Source organism: Anas platyrhynchos, chromosome 6 (genome assembly GCF_047663525.1).
Source record: "Anas platyrhynchos isolate ZD024472 breed Pekin duck chromosome 6, IASCAAS_PekinDuck_T2T, whole genome shotgun sequence".
Classification (NCBI taxonomy): Eukaryota; Metazoa; Chordata; class Aves; order Anseriformes; family Anatidae; genus Anas; species Anas platyrhynchos.
Genome location: NC_092592.1, coordinates 2,193,880 through 2,210,051, shown reverse-complemented (window position 1 = coordinate 2,210,051; position 16,172 = coordinate 2,193,880). Strand labels below are relative to the sequence as shown.

Here is a 16,172-nt window from a genome sequence, read left to right as displayed (position 1 = left end):
CCTGTCCTAAATTCAAATATATATATATATAAATAAATAAATAATAAAAAGTCCTTAGAGTCTAGGAAAACTTCAAGAACTCTACCAGGATTTGCACTTGGGGACAGCTTCATTTGGTACAATGCCTCTTGCCCTGGGCAAGAGGCTTTTCCAGCTGAGTAAAAAGCAAAGTAGAGAAGAAAAATCATCTTCTCACCTCGTAACTAGGCATTACAGCCAGCTTCAAATAGACTGTTGTGGAACCATTAATATTCACAGATGGGAGAGTACTAAAGGAGGGTATATGGAATTCTTGCTCTTGAACTTGGTGATGCACGTACTACTATGAAACTCTAACCGAGAAAGATCTGAGGTATAAAGTGGATAAAATATTGTCTGAATGGGGTCTTGGCATTGCCTACAACAAAATCAATACTGTTAACTAATTCAGCAACTGACAGTGTACAAAATAAATTGTTTTAAAGCATGGATGATTTAATCCTGAAGAAAATTGTTTGTCATTGCATACAAATACTATAAGCATTATCTTAAAAACTCAACCACATCATAGGCATCTTTCAAAATACGAAAGTCAATTACAATGAGAATGTCCTTTCAAAATGAGACGTAAATTACAGTATTTTGCTGCATTAAACCATGAATCTTGTTGTTTCATTTATGTACTTCTGAAAATTCTCGTTGTTTTCCATACTGCATTTTTAGACTTAAGCCAGTTGGATGCCAAATACTGATATACAGCATAGAGACTGAACAACATTCTGCCTGGAATGTTTAGAAACGAAGGCAAACAATGCATGTGATTGCAGGAAAAATGAATAGTGAGAGATCTTAATACAACATTAGTAATCATCATATTAGTAATCATTAGTTACTATCTTAGAATAGTCACTTAGTATATTTGATTGTGCATCTGATCATATGTATACATTTTTCACATCTTCCTAAACTACTACAAATCCATGTGATACATAATGAAGGAAAAAAAAAATAATAGTGGCTGTAGTGGCTGTTAGGCATAAATAAAATCTTTTTTTTTTTTTTTTTAGTAGAGAACTGTTTTCACACACCGAATTTTTACAAGTTTAGCTGAAATTGTTTTAATTATATATTTGAAATTGATATGCTGTTTTAATTTAATGATGATAAACATACTGATTCAAGCTAAACAGTTGAGTAAAATAAAATTAATTAAATCAAAACATAAAGAATTCTTGGGGAAAAAAAAAGTTTGAGGCTTTGATATCATGGCTGCATTCTGTAGTTTAACCTGATGCATCTTCATGTTCATCACTGGTTTGAGGTGCTAGTTTTGGCTAGGATTGAAAAAATCACAGCAAAAACTGCAGTGATAATTTGATGCTGCCACTACATATATACCACCAAGTATTTCCTGCTACCATCCTCACAGCTAAGCCAGGTTTTATGTTTATCCAATTCAGTACAAACCCAGGCACTTTTAATTACTTAATTACGGAGATATCCAGCTGCACTGTGGGATAGGCACATAGCTTTCATTTGACAGAAATTCTAAACAGAATAAAAATGATGCTGCTCAGCTACTGTTTCTGTGTTAGTCATACACGTATTAGTTTAATCTGTAGCAGCTACTCACTGCTTACTAGTCCTCTGGTAAAATATTGCTTTATCTGTAAAATTTGAGACAGCTTAAAGCATGTTTCAGGATTTCAGGAAAAGAAGGGAAATATATTTCTGTTGGTGTATTGCAGTGAAAGTAGATATCTCTCTATAGCTCTAAAAAGTCTTTTGAATATTAGTTTTCAGAGTGGAAACTTTCAGCCAAGTGAGAGATGCAGGCTGTCTAAATGCTGAATTACCATCGAAAGGACTCATGAACAAGAATGGAAATTAAAACAGAAATTTTACACTCTGAACTCTTAATTTCTGTAAAACTAACAACAGAAGAGAAGCAAGGATCAGACACACAGCAATTTAGGTCACTTATTGCTACCATTGGTACTAAACAGTTTAAATACCTGTTTCTTTTATAGACCACCATACCAGTATAATTTCCTCTTGGTAAGCAAAAGCACGCATGATATTTATGGGTAGTTTCCCCTCCATCAATGAGGGGCATAGGATACTAAAATCTAGGGACTTGGACTGGACAAAAAATGATCATGCTTGGGATTTCCCTGTGCAGCTTTGCCAATTGCATTGTACATCTTAGAAGACTCAGCAGTTTATTACCTACAGAATAATCGATCTCATCATGATGTGGGAGAAATCAAGCTTTATTAAAATTTATTTATTTATTGTTTTACCAAAAGTTGTATCATACAGGCTGAATGATGAGACCAGAAAGAGTACTGTGGGTTACCTACACCACCAAATTCATTATTCCTGTGGACTTTGCATTATTGTTTTTAAGGACTGCACTCTTGGACAACAGTTGTTTCAAAAACCAAAGCACTTTATGGAAACATCCTAAATCAGTGATATTCTTAAAGCTGATACTTTCTGTTGCTATCTATTTCAATACCAGTAAAGGACTGAATGTCACCAATACCATTCTCACACTGAAGCAACAGCTCCTACTGAATTGTCATGTTTAAACTTGGAAATTTTACATTCATGAATTTTATGTTCAAATATCAGTTTTCACTTAATGGGTTTAAAATTAGATTGTTACCCAATGTGTGCATGCTCTGTGGAGCAGAAGGTCTCATAAAAAAGAAAAAAAAAGAAGAAAAAAAAAACACTCAGATGTTTACATCAGTGAGGTATTCAGCCAGAGACCAGTTTCTGAAGGTGGATTACCATTTGGAGTCCGTACCGGTAGCAGTTTCCCTGGCTAGTAGACCAGTTTTTCTCCCACATTCATCATCATTTAGAAAAGCAGAAGTCAGTTTCTGTGGTTAAGAGTTCCTCAATATTTCAGTTTTTTCTCACAGCTGCACTGAGACAGTGGTTATCCCAACGTGTTTCCTGTTACAAATACAAAATTTATTCAGATAGCTTTCTTCTTTACGGTGAAGCAATATTCCAATGCCATGAGAGTTCTGCAGCTTTAAATGCCCCAAATGCCAGAACTGGTAGGAGCCAACACTGCTGCTGCATCCGTGACACCATCCAGTGGCAGACAGCAGTGTGCTCCAAACACCCTGCCTCGCCTCCCCAGAGCTCAGACCACGCCACCCGCACTTCCTCATGGCTTGAGCACAGCAAAAAGGGAACTGGTGATGACCACACTCTGTGTGTCTGCCCTTGTCATGGCTAAATGCCAAGAAAAGCTGTTGTCTGTGAGAGCAGTGCAGCTGCCAGAAGTCAGGAAACAGGCGGTGACAATATTGGAGCTCACATTGCTCACCCTGCAGCAAACAGAGCAATGCCCTGTCCATAGATTGCATGTGAGCTACCACCAGGGTGACACTGTCTCAAAATGGATCACTTCTACATTATTCCACTACTAACAAGGTCAGACGAGATGAAGAAAGAGGAAAATTATACATGTATGAGGAAAATTATCTCTGCCACTGATTCCTGTATGCACTAATACTTGATACTGAACCAGTATCAGTACTCTGAAGGACCCATACTGCTGCCTAGGGCTTCCATACTTCCACTGGAAGGTCCAAATTAAGAAACATACTTCTTACCTTCTGAATTTAAATTTTCAAGTGAGAAATGATGAACATCATACACAGCTGGTTTTTTTTTGTTTGTTTGTTCATTTGTTTGTTTTTGCATAGTGCTGTGGTTTAACCTATCAGGCAGCTAAGCACCACGCAGCCATTTGCTTACCCTCCTCCCTCCCTCTGTGGGATGGGGGAGAGAATCAGGAAAAAGAAAAAAAAAAAAAAAAAAAAAAAGGAAAGAAAGCCTGTAGGTTGAGATAAAGACAGTTTATTTGGAGAGAGGAAAAAAAAAAGAAAAAAAAGAAGAAAAAAAAGGAAAATAATAATAATGATGATAAGAGTATTAATACCACTAATGTGTACAAAACAAGTGATGCACAATGCAATTGCTCACCACCTGCTGAACGATGCCCAGAAAGAAAGAAAATTATCTCTAAGCTACACATGGCTCTGTAAAAGGAGTCTAGATAAACTATACTAAAATTCTTTTTGAGTCCAAGCCGAAAAGTGTTGAGAAAACCCCAACACAGAACATAAAACTTTGGAGTACTGGCTCAATAGTCATGATGTCAATTGGATTTCTGGTTTTCACATTTCTATTTTCACATTAGCCTGCAACTATTATCATCATAATATACAACACCTTTTTTTCCAGCTACTTCATAAAGTTTTGCATTAAAAGTCAGCTGCTTTCCTTGCATGACCATGTGTTTTTGTTTTTGTTTTTGGTTTTGTTTTTTGAGAATGGAAAAGAGGAATCTGAGTATAACATTTTCTCATGTTTGAAAGTGAGCAGCTTAATGGCTGCTGTGATATCAAAGTTCCAACACATTGACTTAATAGTACAATATTGCTGACCTGCAATTTATGTACTACAGTAGCCTGCAATCCCAGAAAGTCCAAAATTGCCACAAAATCATATTTTTCACACCAGCAGAGATAATCACAGACATTTTATTATCAATAATAAATGTATCAAGCTCATATGTCTGCATTTCTTGTGTAACACAGAAAACACTAAGATCAAGGACATGTATGCATCCTACATTCAGCATTTTTATGTCTTTGACAGTGAATGTCGTAGCAATATTGCAGGAGTTCTGGGAAAGCAAACAGAAGCAGAAGGCCATATTCCCAAGCGAAGGCATCATTGTGTATGAATCACTGAGCTCCCTGGGCCCACCATTTGTGAGCTATGTTACCTTGCCGGGAGGAAGTTGCTTTGGTAACTTTCAGGTAAGTGTCAGCTTCCAATCTTTGCCAGGGGAATTTTATCTATTTACTTATATATTTATTCAGGAAAATTCTTTTGCCATAGAAGATACAGGACAACTACTTCTGTAACAATGAATACTACACTTGACTTTTCCAATCTCATTCTGTCCCAGCCCTCACCGACTTGAGAGACAAGGTACCTGAAGGAAAACAACACAGAGTTCTAGGAATGATTTTACCAGTCTTGTCTCTGGTTTCCAGTCATATCTACAATGAAGTGAAACATTATGGGTAACTCAAGCATTTCTGTCAGTTGAATCTAAGACCAAGGTGTTTGTAGTTTCTTTCTTTCAGAAAACAATAATATATTTTATGGTGGAGAAATAGCTTAGTATTTTATTTTATTTTATTTTAATTTTATTTTATTATGTTTTCCTTCAAAACAAGGGTCTGATTTGCCATCCGTAAAGTAGAATGACACTGAATTTCTTGCTGGTTCTGTGCATCGTTTCTTTTAAACCAAATATACTGTGAGGAATTTTGAGGAGGTTTGACCACTGGAAAGGACAACTTGAAACAAGGTTGTCACCCACTGTTGTTCATTCCACCTTGCTGCAGAGCTGCTTAAGCTGGCAGTTGCTTGTGCAAAGAGGAGAGGAGAACAGCAGCGGGAAATTTACCTATTCTCCAGGTGTTCAATTGCAAAGCCTCCTCTGGAGGATCAACAGCTGTGAATTCAGCGTGCTTAGGAGAAATTAGATCTACGTCTGAACCACAACTATTTCAGTAGCATCACTAACTTATGTTACTCTGAAGAAGCAGTCAGCACCGTTTCTATGTTAGGAAATAGCTGAACACAGTCTGTTATTCACAGGAATTATTCAGGCAGGCTTCTTTAGGAAGGCTGGGTTTCACTAGAACATTACTAGCCTGTAAGCCTCATGGCATCACCTTCCGTCTTGACTGCTAAACCTCCTTGCTCCCTACTATCTTCTTTGCCAAGATACAGCTGTCCACGTTTACTTTTCCTACTTGGCTGGACTGAATTTAAGAAGGGATCCTGCAACTCTTCCTCTTGTTTGCCACTTAATCATCACACCAAATGAAAACTATTTGCCTTTCACCTCTTTATTTCAGGCCTTCTTTCCTAGTGGTCATTTAAAAACGGAAAGAAAAAGTCCATCAACTTTTTTTTTTTAATATTCAGCAGACTCTTAAGTCATCAAGCACTTCAAGACTGTTTGAAATAATCTCTACATTAATAGAAAAGGAATTCCTCAGACACACTGCGGCCACTTACCTTTAATACACTCGTTGGATGAGACGGAGCTGTATTTCTTGCTTTCGCCTGCACTGGAAGGCTTCCCTTCCTTGTAAGGTTGTTTACTGCTCTCACTTGTGCATTGCTCACATGAAGAGCCATCTGGAGGATGGGATTCTTCCTTCTTCTCCCGCATTATCTTCTGGAAACGAGGATCTAAGTGTTCCAAGGAGCCCTTCACTTTCCTGGTGTTTCTCTTTTTTCTTCTTTTTCTTCTCCTTTTTCTTCTTTTTTTACGCTTGCGATTGGCATTGTCAAAGTGGAGCGCACAGAAACACAAATCATAAAGTCTGAAAGAAACATGCAAGTTTAAAAGAGAAAAAAAGATGTGGCACTTGTTGCCTATATGAAACTTTATTTATTTTACCACAGGTGATGATTTGCAGCATGTCAGCTATTTGGGGTGCTTTGTGCACACGCAACTTACTTTAGATGTAGCAAACTTAAGCCCTCAGATTGAAGGACCATAGGTCCTGGTTTGTACACAGATCATTAACAATGGCTAGCTCTGGAATACGTGCAAGCAGAAAAAAACTTTTAACCTAATCCAGAATGGTGTACGGATGTGTTTCCAACTATGTGGTCCAAAGCTAGTGCTCTGACGCAATTCAGCAATAGCTTTCCTATCTTCACTGATCAACCTAACAACATGATCCCCAGCCAGCTGATGCTATCTAAGTAACTTAGAAACTACCAGAACAAAAAAAAAAAAAAAAAAAAAAAAAAGAAGAAAATAGAGAAGAAAAAAAAAGGAGAAAAAAAAAAAAAAAGGAATACATGAGAAGCACCCAGAAAAGAATTAGGATAAAAAATGCGGAGTATGCTGGAATCCTTGCTTACTTGGAATCCTTCTCTCCATGTTTATCCTTAGACTTCTTTTTCTTCTAGAACTTGTGATATTTTTGCATTTTTTTCACCACCTAAAAGCTCCTTTTCTATCTTTCTGTCTTTCCTTTCTATTTCACTTTCACTACCTTCTGCACGGGTAGATTTTCTTTTTCTGTTTCCTTCTGTTTCATTTTTCTGGCGACAGTTCTCCAAATGAGCTGACACAGGTGGAAGCGCATGTCTTTCACGAGAATGTCTTCCAGAATGTTGCTGAGATACCGAGCAACGATGCAAGTCTGCTCGGGGTGTGCTAAAGCGACGTACATCTTCATCTCTCAAGAGGGAACCGTGAGGCCATCCACTTTTGTAATGATAATGCTTATGTGACCTGCCGTAGTAAGTTGCAGTCCATTTGTCAAAGGCTGCATCGCCGTGAGAGAACTTTCTCTCTCTACTGTCTCCTGTCGCATGAGGTGAATAGTAATCATTGGAATAGCTACATCTTTCCCATCTCCCTGCTTCATCTCGATAGTATCTTTCTCTGCTCCAACTTCTTTCCCCTTTGGATCGGGAATATCTATTGCTACCTTGTTCTGATCTTCCTCCGCTGCCAGATCTGGACTTTGAATATTTGACTGCTCTTCTGCCATTCTCAGGGCTGTTTCTTTCACCAGGGAAAGATCTGCACCTGCTTCCCTCCCAGTGCTCCTGCTTGTGACGCTTTTGCTCAACAACTTCCACGCTCTGAGAACACCTCCTCTTGCTGGAAGGACCTGCTTTTTGACTCTCCTTCTCTTCACTAGGAGCATGTTCCCTCTTGCTTTGGTAATGCTCTTTCTCAGTGTTTTTAGTCTTGGCCTTTCTACCTTGGCATCTCTCTGCAATAGCTGAGGAGGAAAGCTTTTTAGAGCTACATTCAGTGTCACACTTGAGAGAGGAAGTTTGCCGCAATTTCTCACCACGCTCTTTGCCGTCCAAAACGTTTTCTTTTGAAATGAGGTCACGTTCTTTTGATCTTCTTGGTTTCTCCTTGTCTCCACCGTCATCACATTGGTACTGTGCGAGGTATTCATCCTTCCCAGCAGATTTCGGAGGGTCCGCGACACTGCACAAAATAAAATCACATTTCTCACTTCTGCTGAAGGACGTGAAGATTAACAGTAAAACCTTCCAAAGGCAAACAAACAAACAAAAACCTCCGGACTACAGGAACACTCGCAAAGATATGCCATTTAGAAACCTCTCCTGCAATTAGGACACCTTCTCCAGCTCCCAGAGAAAGTGCTTTTTCCCCTCTTGCTTCTGAAGCCATTGCACTAAAAAAGCAAACGCATCTGTCTCCCTCCACATGCTGCTGCTCTGAATAAGAGCCAGAAGGTTCAAAACCACCCTATTTGGTCTCCCCACATAGCCGAAAAAAACACCAGTTGAAACAGAGTTTTCTACCTCTCTCCCACAAATTTACATTCACATATCCTGTGACTGCAAAAATAGAAGGCGGGGCTCAGGAGGAACAGCCAGTGTTGGAAATGAAAAAAAGCAGCCTCTTTCTTCAGAGTCTTAAGCCTATGCTACTAAGAAAAACAAAACAAAACAAAACAAAAGGAGAGGAGAACAACAGCGGGAAATTTACCTATTCTCCAGGTGTTCAATTGCAAAGCCTCCTCTGGAGGATCAACAGCTGTGAATTCAGCGTGCTTAGGAGATATCAGATCTACGTCTGAACCACAACTATTTCAGTAGCATCACTAACTTATATTACTCTGAAGAAGCAGTCAGCACCGTTTCTATGTTAGGAAATAGCTGAACACAGTCTGTTATTCACAGGAATTATTCAGGCAGGCTTCTTTAGGAAGGCTGGGTTTCACTAGAACATTACTCCGCAAGTCCCTTCTATTCCTTTTCCCCTTAGAATCTGGGGATGTTTCAGCTAAAAAGGAGGGCAGAAACACTCTCCGTAGGTCTCCACCATGTAGTAAAACAGCGCTGCGTACCTGGTTAACCTCTGCAGCCAGCAAAGCATTGCTATTTGCAGCAGTGCCCTGACCCCAGCCTCTTGCTGAGCTCCGTCCTGTGCTGCTCGGATGCTCCCGCTGCTCAGACATGGGGGCTTAGAGAGCCACCGGGCCAGCACAAGCCCCCGAGCTCACTGTCAAACTTCACTTTTGGCATCTTTCACTTCACCAGCGCCGCCGGACGAGGAGCCCAGCAATGCCTGACGCCGCTCCGGGCTCACCTAAACGCGGGGCAGGAAATTCAGATTCAAAGCTGCGAAGGTTTTTCTTAGTGAAAGCATGGAATGAGTGGCCATCGGTGACTAACCTTACAGGAAGGCATTCACTTTGTGAATGCTGCAGTGAGTGAAGACTGAAGGCATTTTCTGAGTGACCTAAGGAGAGCCCTCCCCGAAAAGCAGGACGTTTTATTGTCTATGTAACATCTCCTTTGAAGGCTCGAGCACGAGATCCACCAGGTTGAAAGTCTCAAGACACGGATCTGCCACCACAGAAGCAATACATTTCATCTACTAAGCCTAAATACCGTATTTTGCCTCCTCTGTAGGTTTAAAAAAACACGGCCACGCTTGAAGGAATGCATTCTCAGATATTCTACGTATTTACAGTGCTTTAATTAATACCACAGACATGTTGTGCTGTTTAGGGGAATTTGCAATTACATTTTCATTTCCAACCAAACGCAGCCTGACACAAATTGGGAGCAACAGGAACTAATCATCTGGAAGCCGGGATATGCATCATTCGCCATTTTCTAAGAAAATGACAAAAATATAAAACCCCAGCAGTCTGAGAACGTGAGCACTGAGGTAAAGGCCTGATCAAACAAACGCGCACAACTATGATTTGTCCTTTTAACTCAGCAAAAGTCTGCAAACTGCCATGGTAGCAAATGAGGAGAAGGAGCTGGTATTTACAGAAGTTGCAGCTGAAGATTCAGATAAACCATTCGGGTCGATGCTCCCTTCCTGCAGGTTTAAGCTGCGGTCACATCGCCTATTTCAAACCCTTTTGATTTCTACCAGTCACCCCAGATCCCACCTATTTTGCACGTTTTCCAATCAATGAATTCGCTACATGATTTCTGGGGCACAAGAGCAGGCCTGGTGAAGAGGAGCATGCCTGGTGCCATCATTCAATCAAATCAAAAGCGTCCAGGAGAAGCCCGGGGTGTGGTACTCACAGGGAATGTTTGCGAGCGGCCAAGTTCAGCAGAAGAGAATAGGCAGGACTGGAAGCCCAGGGGAACGAGATGCATCTGTTGTTGCAGGCAGCCCCAGCAAAATGTTACAGCTTCACTAGCCTGGGGCATGATTCCCCCCTTCCCTTTTCACAGCCAAGTACAATATTAGCTTGCCTTTTCTTTTTTTTTTTTATTATCATTATTTTTATTTCTTTTTGCCATCGTCAGGCTGAGGCCGGCTGAGAATATTCTGTGTCTAGACTAATAAATGTTTGTGCGGATTTTGCAAGAGCGGCTTCTGGGAACAGAATCCACTTTTTGTTTTCTGCTGGAGGAAAAAAAATAAAATAAAAATAAAGGAGGAGCATTAAAAGCAACCAAGCACCCCCGTGCATTTGTTTGAAATTGCATGTTACGGTGCTTCTATTTTATGTGCAATCAATACATAATTTGGAAGAAAAAAATGCTTTTAAAATTCAGAGCTATCCCTGAGCAGCTAAGGTTCTCTTGGAAACTGAAGGAGGAGTCTGAAATGATTGTTCTTGTGTTTGCATCCCCCAGTGGGAAAGGCAGCACACAAGTAGAAGCCACTGTGCTTTGAGGCGGCATGAATCATTAAGAATAAAGATCCCCCCCCATTTAAACATGAGATATTAAAACTGAATCTAGGACAAAGGTAAACTAAACAGACTCCTTCCTTCCCGGGCAGTCAGTGGGTTAAATCAAATATCAAAGGGGCAACATCAACCTTATAACTTCCTCTGCCGAAATTAAAAAACAAAATAAAGGTAACTTCTATTTTGCCTGCCCCGACCCCAATCGCATCGCCCGAATGGGTGCAAACTGCTGGGATATGTGAGGGCCCAAGCCTACATTTTCCCTGTTTCGTATTTGTTGGAGGAGGGCGGGGTATCTCCAGATGAAATGGCTGACCGAGCTTTTTATTTCCTCGCTTTGGGTGGAAATGACTGAATCTTTCCAGGCAGCGGAGCAGTGCTCGACCGACTCCCTCGGCCTCCCCGCGTGGGAAGAGCCCTGCCGGGAGCAGCCCGCGTAACCCTCAGATGCCAGCCCCATCAGGATTAGGTCCAGCAATGGGATGTTGGCTCCTCTAAGTGAGGACGCATCCTCTCGAAACACATACACAGAGATTTAAATGAGATATTCCCAAGAACACCTGCCTATTCTTTCAGCACGTGTGCAAAGAGTAAATTCATTTTACTTCGTTCCTCTTTTTCTCAACTCTCCCCTCCTTCCTCCGGAAGGAAACAGCCAAGCAATATTAGCAGGGCCTTCCTTTTCCCCTGGTGGAGTCCAAGAACGCGAGAATTGAGAAAAGCGACTTGTCAGGAATCAAGTTTAAAAAGAGTGTTTGTGGTAAAATACCGGAAGCTGTAATCAGAAACACAACTTTTAACTAAAAAAAGCTTCTTTCCATTGTAAATTATTCCAGTTAGTGAAATAACAAATTAGTTCTCTGCTCAGCCACAGCCTCCTCCACCAAATTTAAGTAGAACCTGCAAAGAAGTTGAAGTTGTAAAACATTTGTCAGATGCAAGGGGCAGCGTTGCGTGGGTTAGCATCATGCTCGGATGCCCACAGTACCAACAGGTGCTTTCTTTCCAGAGGCACCAGCTCCTCCAAGAGTTCCCTGCACGAAGAACTGAAGAAGCTGCAGGCAGGGTGAGCTTTCCTCAGTCCTCATCCTCACAGCGAGGAGTACTGGGGACGGGGAGCTGTGTTTCGGCTTGCTAAGAAGCAGAAACCCCCCGAGTTTTCAGGCGGGCTCCGCTCAGCTCCCCTTGTGACTGCTGCTCGGGACACGACCCTGCCTTGCTCAGCACCCTCGACTCCAGCAGGTGCTGCTGCTGGCAGCTGCCCTATGTATACAAAAAAAAAAGAAACCAACACAGTATTTTCCTGCTTTTAAAGTATATCCCGAAGATTTAGTAGGCATTGTGACGTTCTGCAGAAGCCCACAGCTGTAACTAAGGTTTGTGGGGTGTAGAGGGGCTGGGGGCTAAACAAGGCCAACAAGAGCCACATCTCCTCCCCGGTTGTCTCCCCTGTACTCTTTTTAGGACATCCAACATTCCCAGATCTCGTTTTGTCCCAGTGACCAAACAGGAGCCTGGCACTCATGCACTACGCCTTAAAACCTCTACAAACCGTGCGCCTAAGTCACAGCACTCATTATAAGCCGGCAGCTCTTTCTGGTCTCACAAACTATATGTGGCTTGAGAGATGCTCTCCAGATTCAGGGCGCTGAACACCTGCAGCCTTTGCCATAACCATGACAAAGTTCAGGAGCTCCCTGCTGGCTCCAAGGCTGGCTCCAGCAGCGGCTTCAAGCTGTGGGTCAAGAAGGCCAAGGCACCCAACGAGAACCTGCAACACCAAGTGGCTTTCTGGAACGGCTCCAAACACAACTGGAAGCCTGTTGGTTTTTTTGGAAGTGAGCTCTTCTGGACCTGTTAGGTGCAAGCAGAAGTCAAACTTTCAAAGCATGTTTGCATCGTTAAGCTCTCCATGATCCATCTCCAAGGTCTTCTAAGAGCTAGTAGCAACGTGGTCAGAGTTCTTGCCTGTTTTTCCCTTCACGTTCTCCCACGTCAGCAGCCGTGTGCTCCCTTTGGGCTGACTTCCAGAGCTGGGTAGAAAGGATCCCCTGGAAGCAGAGATGCTGCTTTATGCAACACCTTGCAGCTCACTGCACTCTGAAGGGTACACGAAAAGAGGTGAGTGGTCCTGGTGTGGTTCCTTCCAGCTCTCAGAAAGGCAAGAGAACTGGAAATGAACCATCAGCCAAAGGGAGGCACGGCGCAGCGTTACGAAATGCCATCTGGCTGCTACAGGATAAGGAAAGGAGGCATTTTTGGTGGCTCCCATCTCCACAGAAAAAGAAACAACTATTTATGCAGCAGAGTGGTTGGAGTATTTCAGGAGGCCCTGAGCTACCCCAAAAACCAACAACGAAACCACAAACCAAACCGAAACCAAACCAAACTAACATGATGGACTGCAATAAAAGATAAACATCAGAATTAATACTACCAATGACAATAAAGATGTTGAAAACTTGAGTCATCACATCCCTTGTGTAGACTGCAGGAGGAAGCACCTTTAGTGCCTGATGTGACAGTGTCAGAAAGTTAATTAATAACACCACAAAACTGGATTCCTGTGAGCACACACTCGGCAAAGGTGATACAACCGACAGCCGGACTTGAACACTGATACTGGTACCTGACTGGGAAATAGCGAGGAAACAAAGGGAGGAGGGGAAACCGTGCTATCCTGAAAATTGCATCACTTGTTTACAAGTCACCGGCAACTCCGAGGCAAACCATCTCGGGCATTTATGGATCAGTGACCTCACGTCTCTGGCACAGGACGGAGAGGGAATACCGACCGTGAGTTCACAGAAGGGAACAGCGCGTCCAGGCCCTCCTGCACTGCGCCAAATGTGGTCAGAATGTCCCCTCCCCTCATCACCCCAAAACTTATCACGTAGGACTTCTATTAAACAGACCCCAAAGAGCTCGTTCTGTCAATTTTGCAACAGGCTCAGGATTTCTCAGAATTAGAGCGGCTAATTTCATAATATACAAAAATACTGCATCTGGCACAGGGGAATTCTCAGCTAGACTTCAGCCTTGAGACACAAAGCGAAACTGACCATAGAAATAGAGATTGGCCAGAGCTCAGCCACAAGCGAGTATGCCTCGGTTATATTTATTACCTGCAAGCAGAACTAGAAAAACAGTTTACACTGACTTGCTGCTTTAGAAGTTAGTTCCATAAAGACGGAAGAAATTCTCAACTCAAACTTGAAGAAAGCATCAGACTTCAAAACCAGTCGTAGATCTTTGAAGTAAGACTGTTATGAATTCAGAAGTCACATCCAAACAAAAAGATCATTTATATTAATGGTAACTAGATTAAAAAAAAATTAATCCTGTCCCTCAGGCTTTGTAAGTGACTGGGGAAAAAACAGCGCAAGGATAGTAATAAGCCTAAGGGAAACACCACAAACTGCTAAGGGAAGCAAAAGACCCAAGGAAACAGCCTTTTTGGTACATTAGGAACAAAAGGAATCCTAACAACAGCACAAAGTCCATCACTTGACAGAAATTCTTCAGCGTTGAGAAATTTACAAAAGGCAGAACCATTCAAAAGCCAGCTCTAACAGGCTCCAGGGACGCGTGGACACGCAGCGATAAACATCGGTTTTCCCAGTAATAACCAGCAGAGATAAATGACGACAATTACGGCTAGCAAACGGAGCGCTGGATGCAGCTGAAGCAGGCACAGGTCATCGAGGGCTTGGCAAGAGAAGAGAGAGCCCAGGAGAGCCACAAGAAGCATTCAAGGAGTAGGAAAGCCTCACAAAGAGAATGCGTGCCCTACCTCCAAGTGTTATGTCTCAAACTTGTCTTTGTTAAACAAGCACAGTGCACAGGTGCTTTACGGAAACGCAGAGGGCTTTTTGGCTGAGGAAGGCTAGTAGGACTGCCAGCCTGAAGTTAGCAGTCACCTCGTTTAGAAAAAATGGCACCTCCTTCTAACGAGCTCCGGGGAACCCAATTAACAGCGTAACTGGCAGAGGCTGCCTTGCTGGCAATGTTTCAAGACGGTAACAAATGGGTTTTCTACTTAATGTCTGCTTGTTCGGGGAGGTTTGGACTTACAGCCTATGGCATTTGGGTCCTGGGGTTTGCCTCATACAGGTTGTTCTCCACAGCTGGACCAGGTTCCTCAGAGCACCCACCAGCTCCTCGTGCGTGAAACCCCTCTGAGCAAACACCAACGCAGCACAGGCTGCTGCTTAACACCAGCAGCGCAGCTTTCCAAACTCCCCTCTCCTTTCCCCCTCCAGCGGGCTGCTCGTGTTCACCTCAGGCCTTCCACAACAAAGCCCCCTTTGCACGGATCGCCCTGCACTTTGACAGCCCCAAGGCGCTCTCTGGGGCGCCTGTCCCGGCTGGGACCGCCACCTCAGCCTTGACTCACCCTTCAACGAAGCCAAACTCCTCCGTCAAGCCTGACGGGGAGCCCCAGCACCTACCGGGCAGCGCTGACAGCCGCAGCCTCTCCGCTCCCTCAGCGCCCCGCCGCCGCCTCCATTAGGCGCCTCGCCTCGCCCCGCCCCGCCGGCTGCCGATCTCCAGCGCCGCGCAGCACCTGGGGGACAGCCGGGCGTCAGGGCGGCCCCCGGCACCGCAAAAACCCCCGGCAGGGCTGGGGACATGGCCCCGCTCCCCTCCCACCGCCACACCGAGCGCGTGTGTGTATATAGAGAGGGGGGGGAGCCCGGTCTCGGCTGGCTCCGTCCCGTTTCAAGGCACGGAAAGCGAAGTTGCTCGCCCTGCCCGTGTGCCCCCCATACCCCCGGCTCTGTCACAGCCCAACCGCGCCCCGTTCCCCCCTCACAGAGCCGGGGAAGGGGTGCTCGCAGCCGCCCCTCTCCTCAGGGCCGGCCGGGGGAGCGCCTCGCCTTCTCCCCGGGGGTCTCCCGTGGCCGCTTGGGGTCGCCTCCCGCAGCCGCCTCGCCCCCCTCTCCTCTCAGCCCCGCCGCCTGCCTCCTCCTCCGCCGCCGCCGTTTTGCGTCTCCGGGAGTCGTCCGCTGCCGGCGGGGCGGGCGCTGAGCCGTCGCCGAGTCCCAGCTCCGCCGGCCGCCCGGGCCCTCGCCTGGCAGCCCGCGGCGCCCACTCGCATCCTCCCGGCGCCTCGCAGCCTCCCCCCCCCGTCCCCGGGAGGGTTTGAGAGCCGGGCAGGGCCGGGCAGCGGCGGGCAGCGGCGGGCCGCGGTGCCTCAGCCTCCCCCGGCAGGGAGCGGGGCGGAGCCGCTCCGCCCGGCAGGCGGCGGCCGGCCCGGCCCGGCTCGGCTCGCCTCGGCTCAGGGCATAAAGGCGCTGAGGGCGCCCGGCTCCTCGACCTCGGCTTCTTCTCCAGCCCCGAGTTCCCCTCAGGTGCCCGGTGCTGAGGGAGGAATGCCCTCCGGGGCTGGCTGGG

General features: G+C 44.6%; 1 protein-coding gene and 1 pseudogene across 1 annotated transcript; one reads left to right on the top strand and one right to left on the bottom strand.

Annotated features, from left to right (window-relative positions):
* Window positions 1-16,172, top strand: part of LOC140002814 (zinc finger CCCH domain-containing protein 11A-like) — a 37,149-nt pseudogene that overhangs the window by 5,885 nt on the left and 15,092 nt on the right.
* Window positions 454-15,876, bottom strand: LOC113842171 (uncharacterized). The gene is made up of 6 exons (XM_072040207.1): window positions 15,741-15,876; window positions 15,172-15,235; window positions 7,920-8,065; window positions 6,973-7,847; window positions 6,112-6,422; window positions 454-2,946 (listed from the first exon to the last, which is right to left on the bottom strand). The coding sequence occupies exons 1-4, from the start codon at window positions 15,874-15,876 to the stop codon at window positions 7,000-7,002; spliced, it is 1,194 nt and encodes a 397-aa protein (XP_071896308.1). The 3' UTR covers window positions 454-2,946; window positions 6,112-6,422; window positions 6,973-6,999.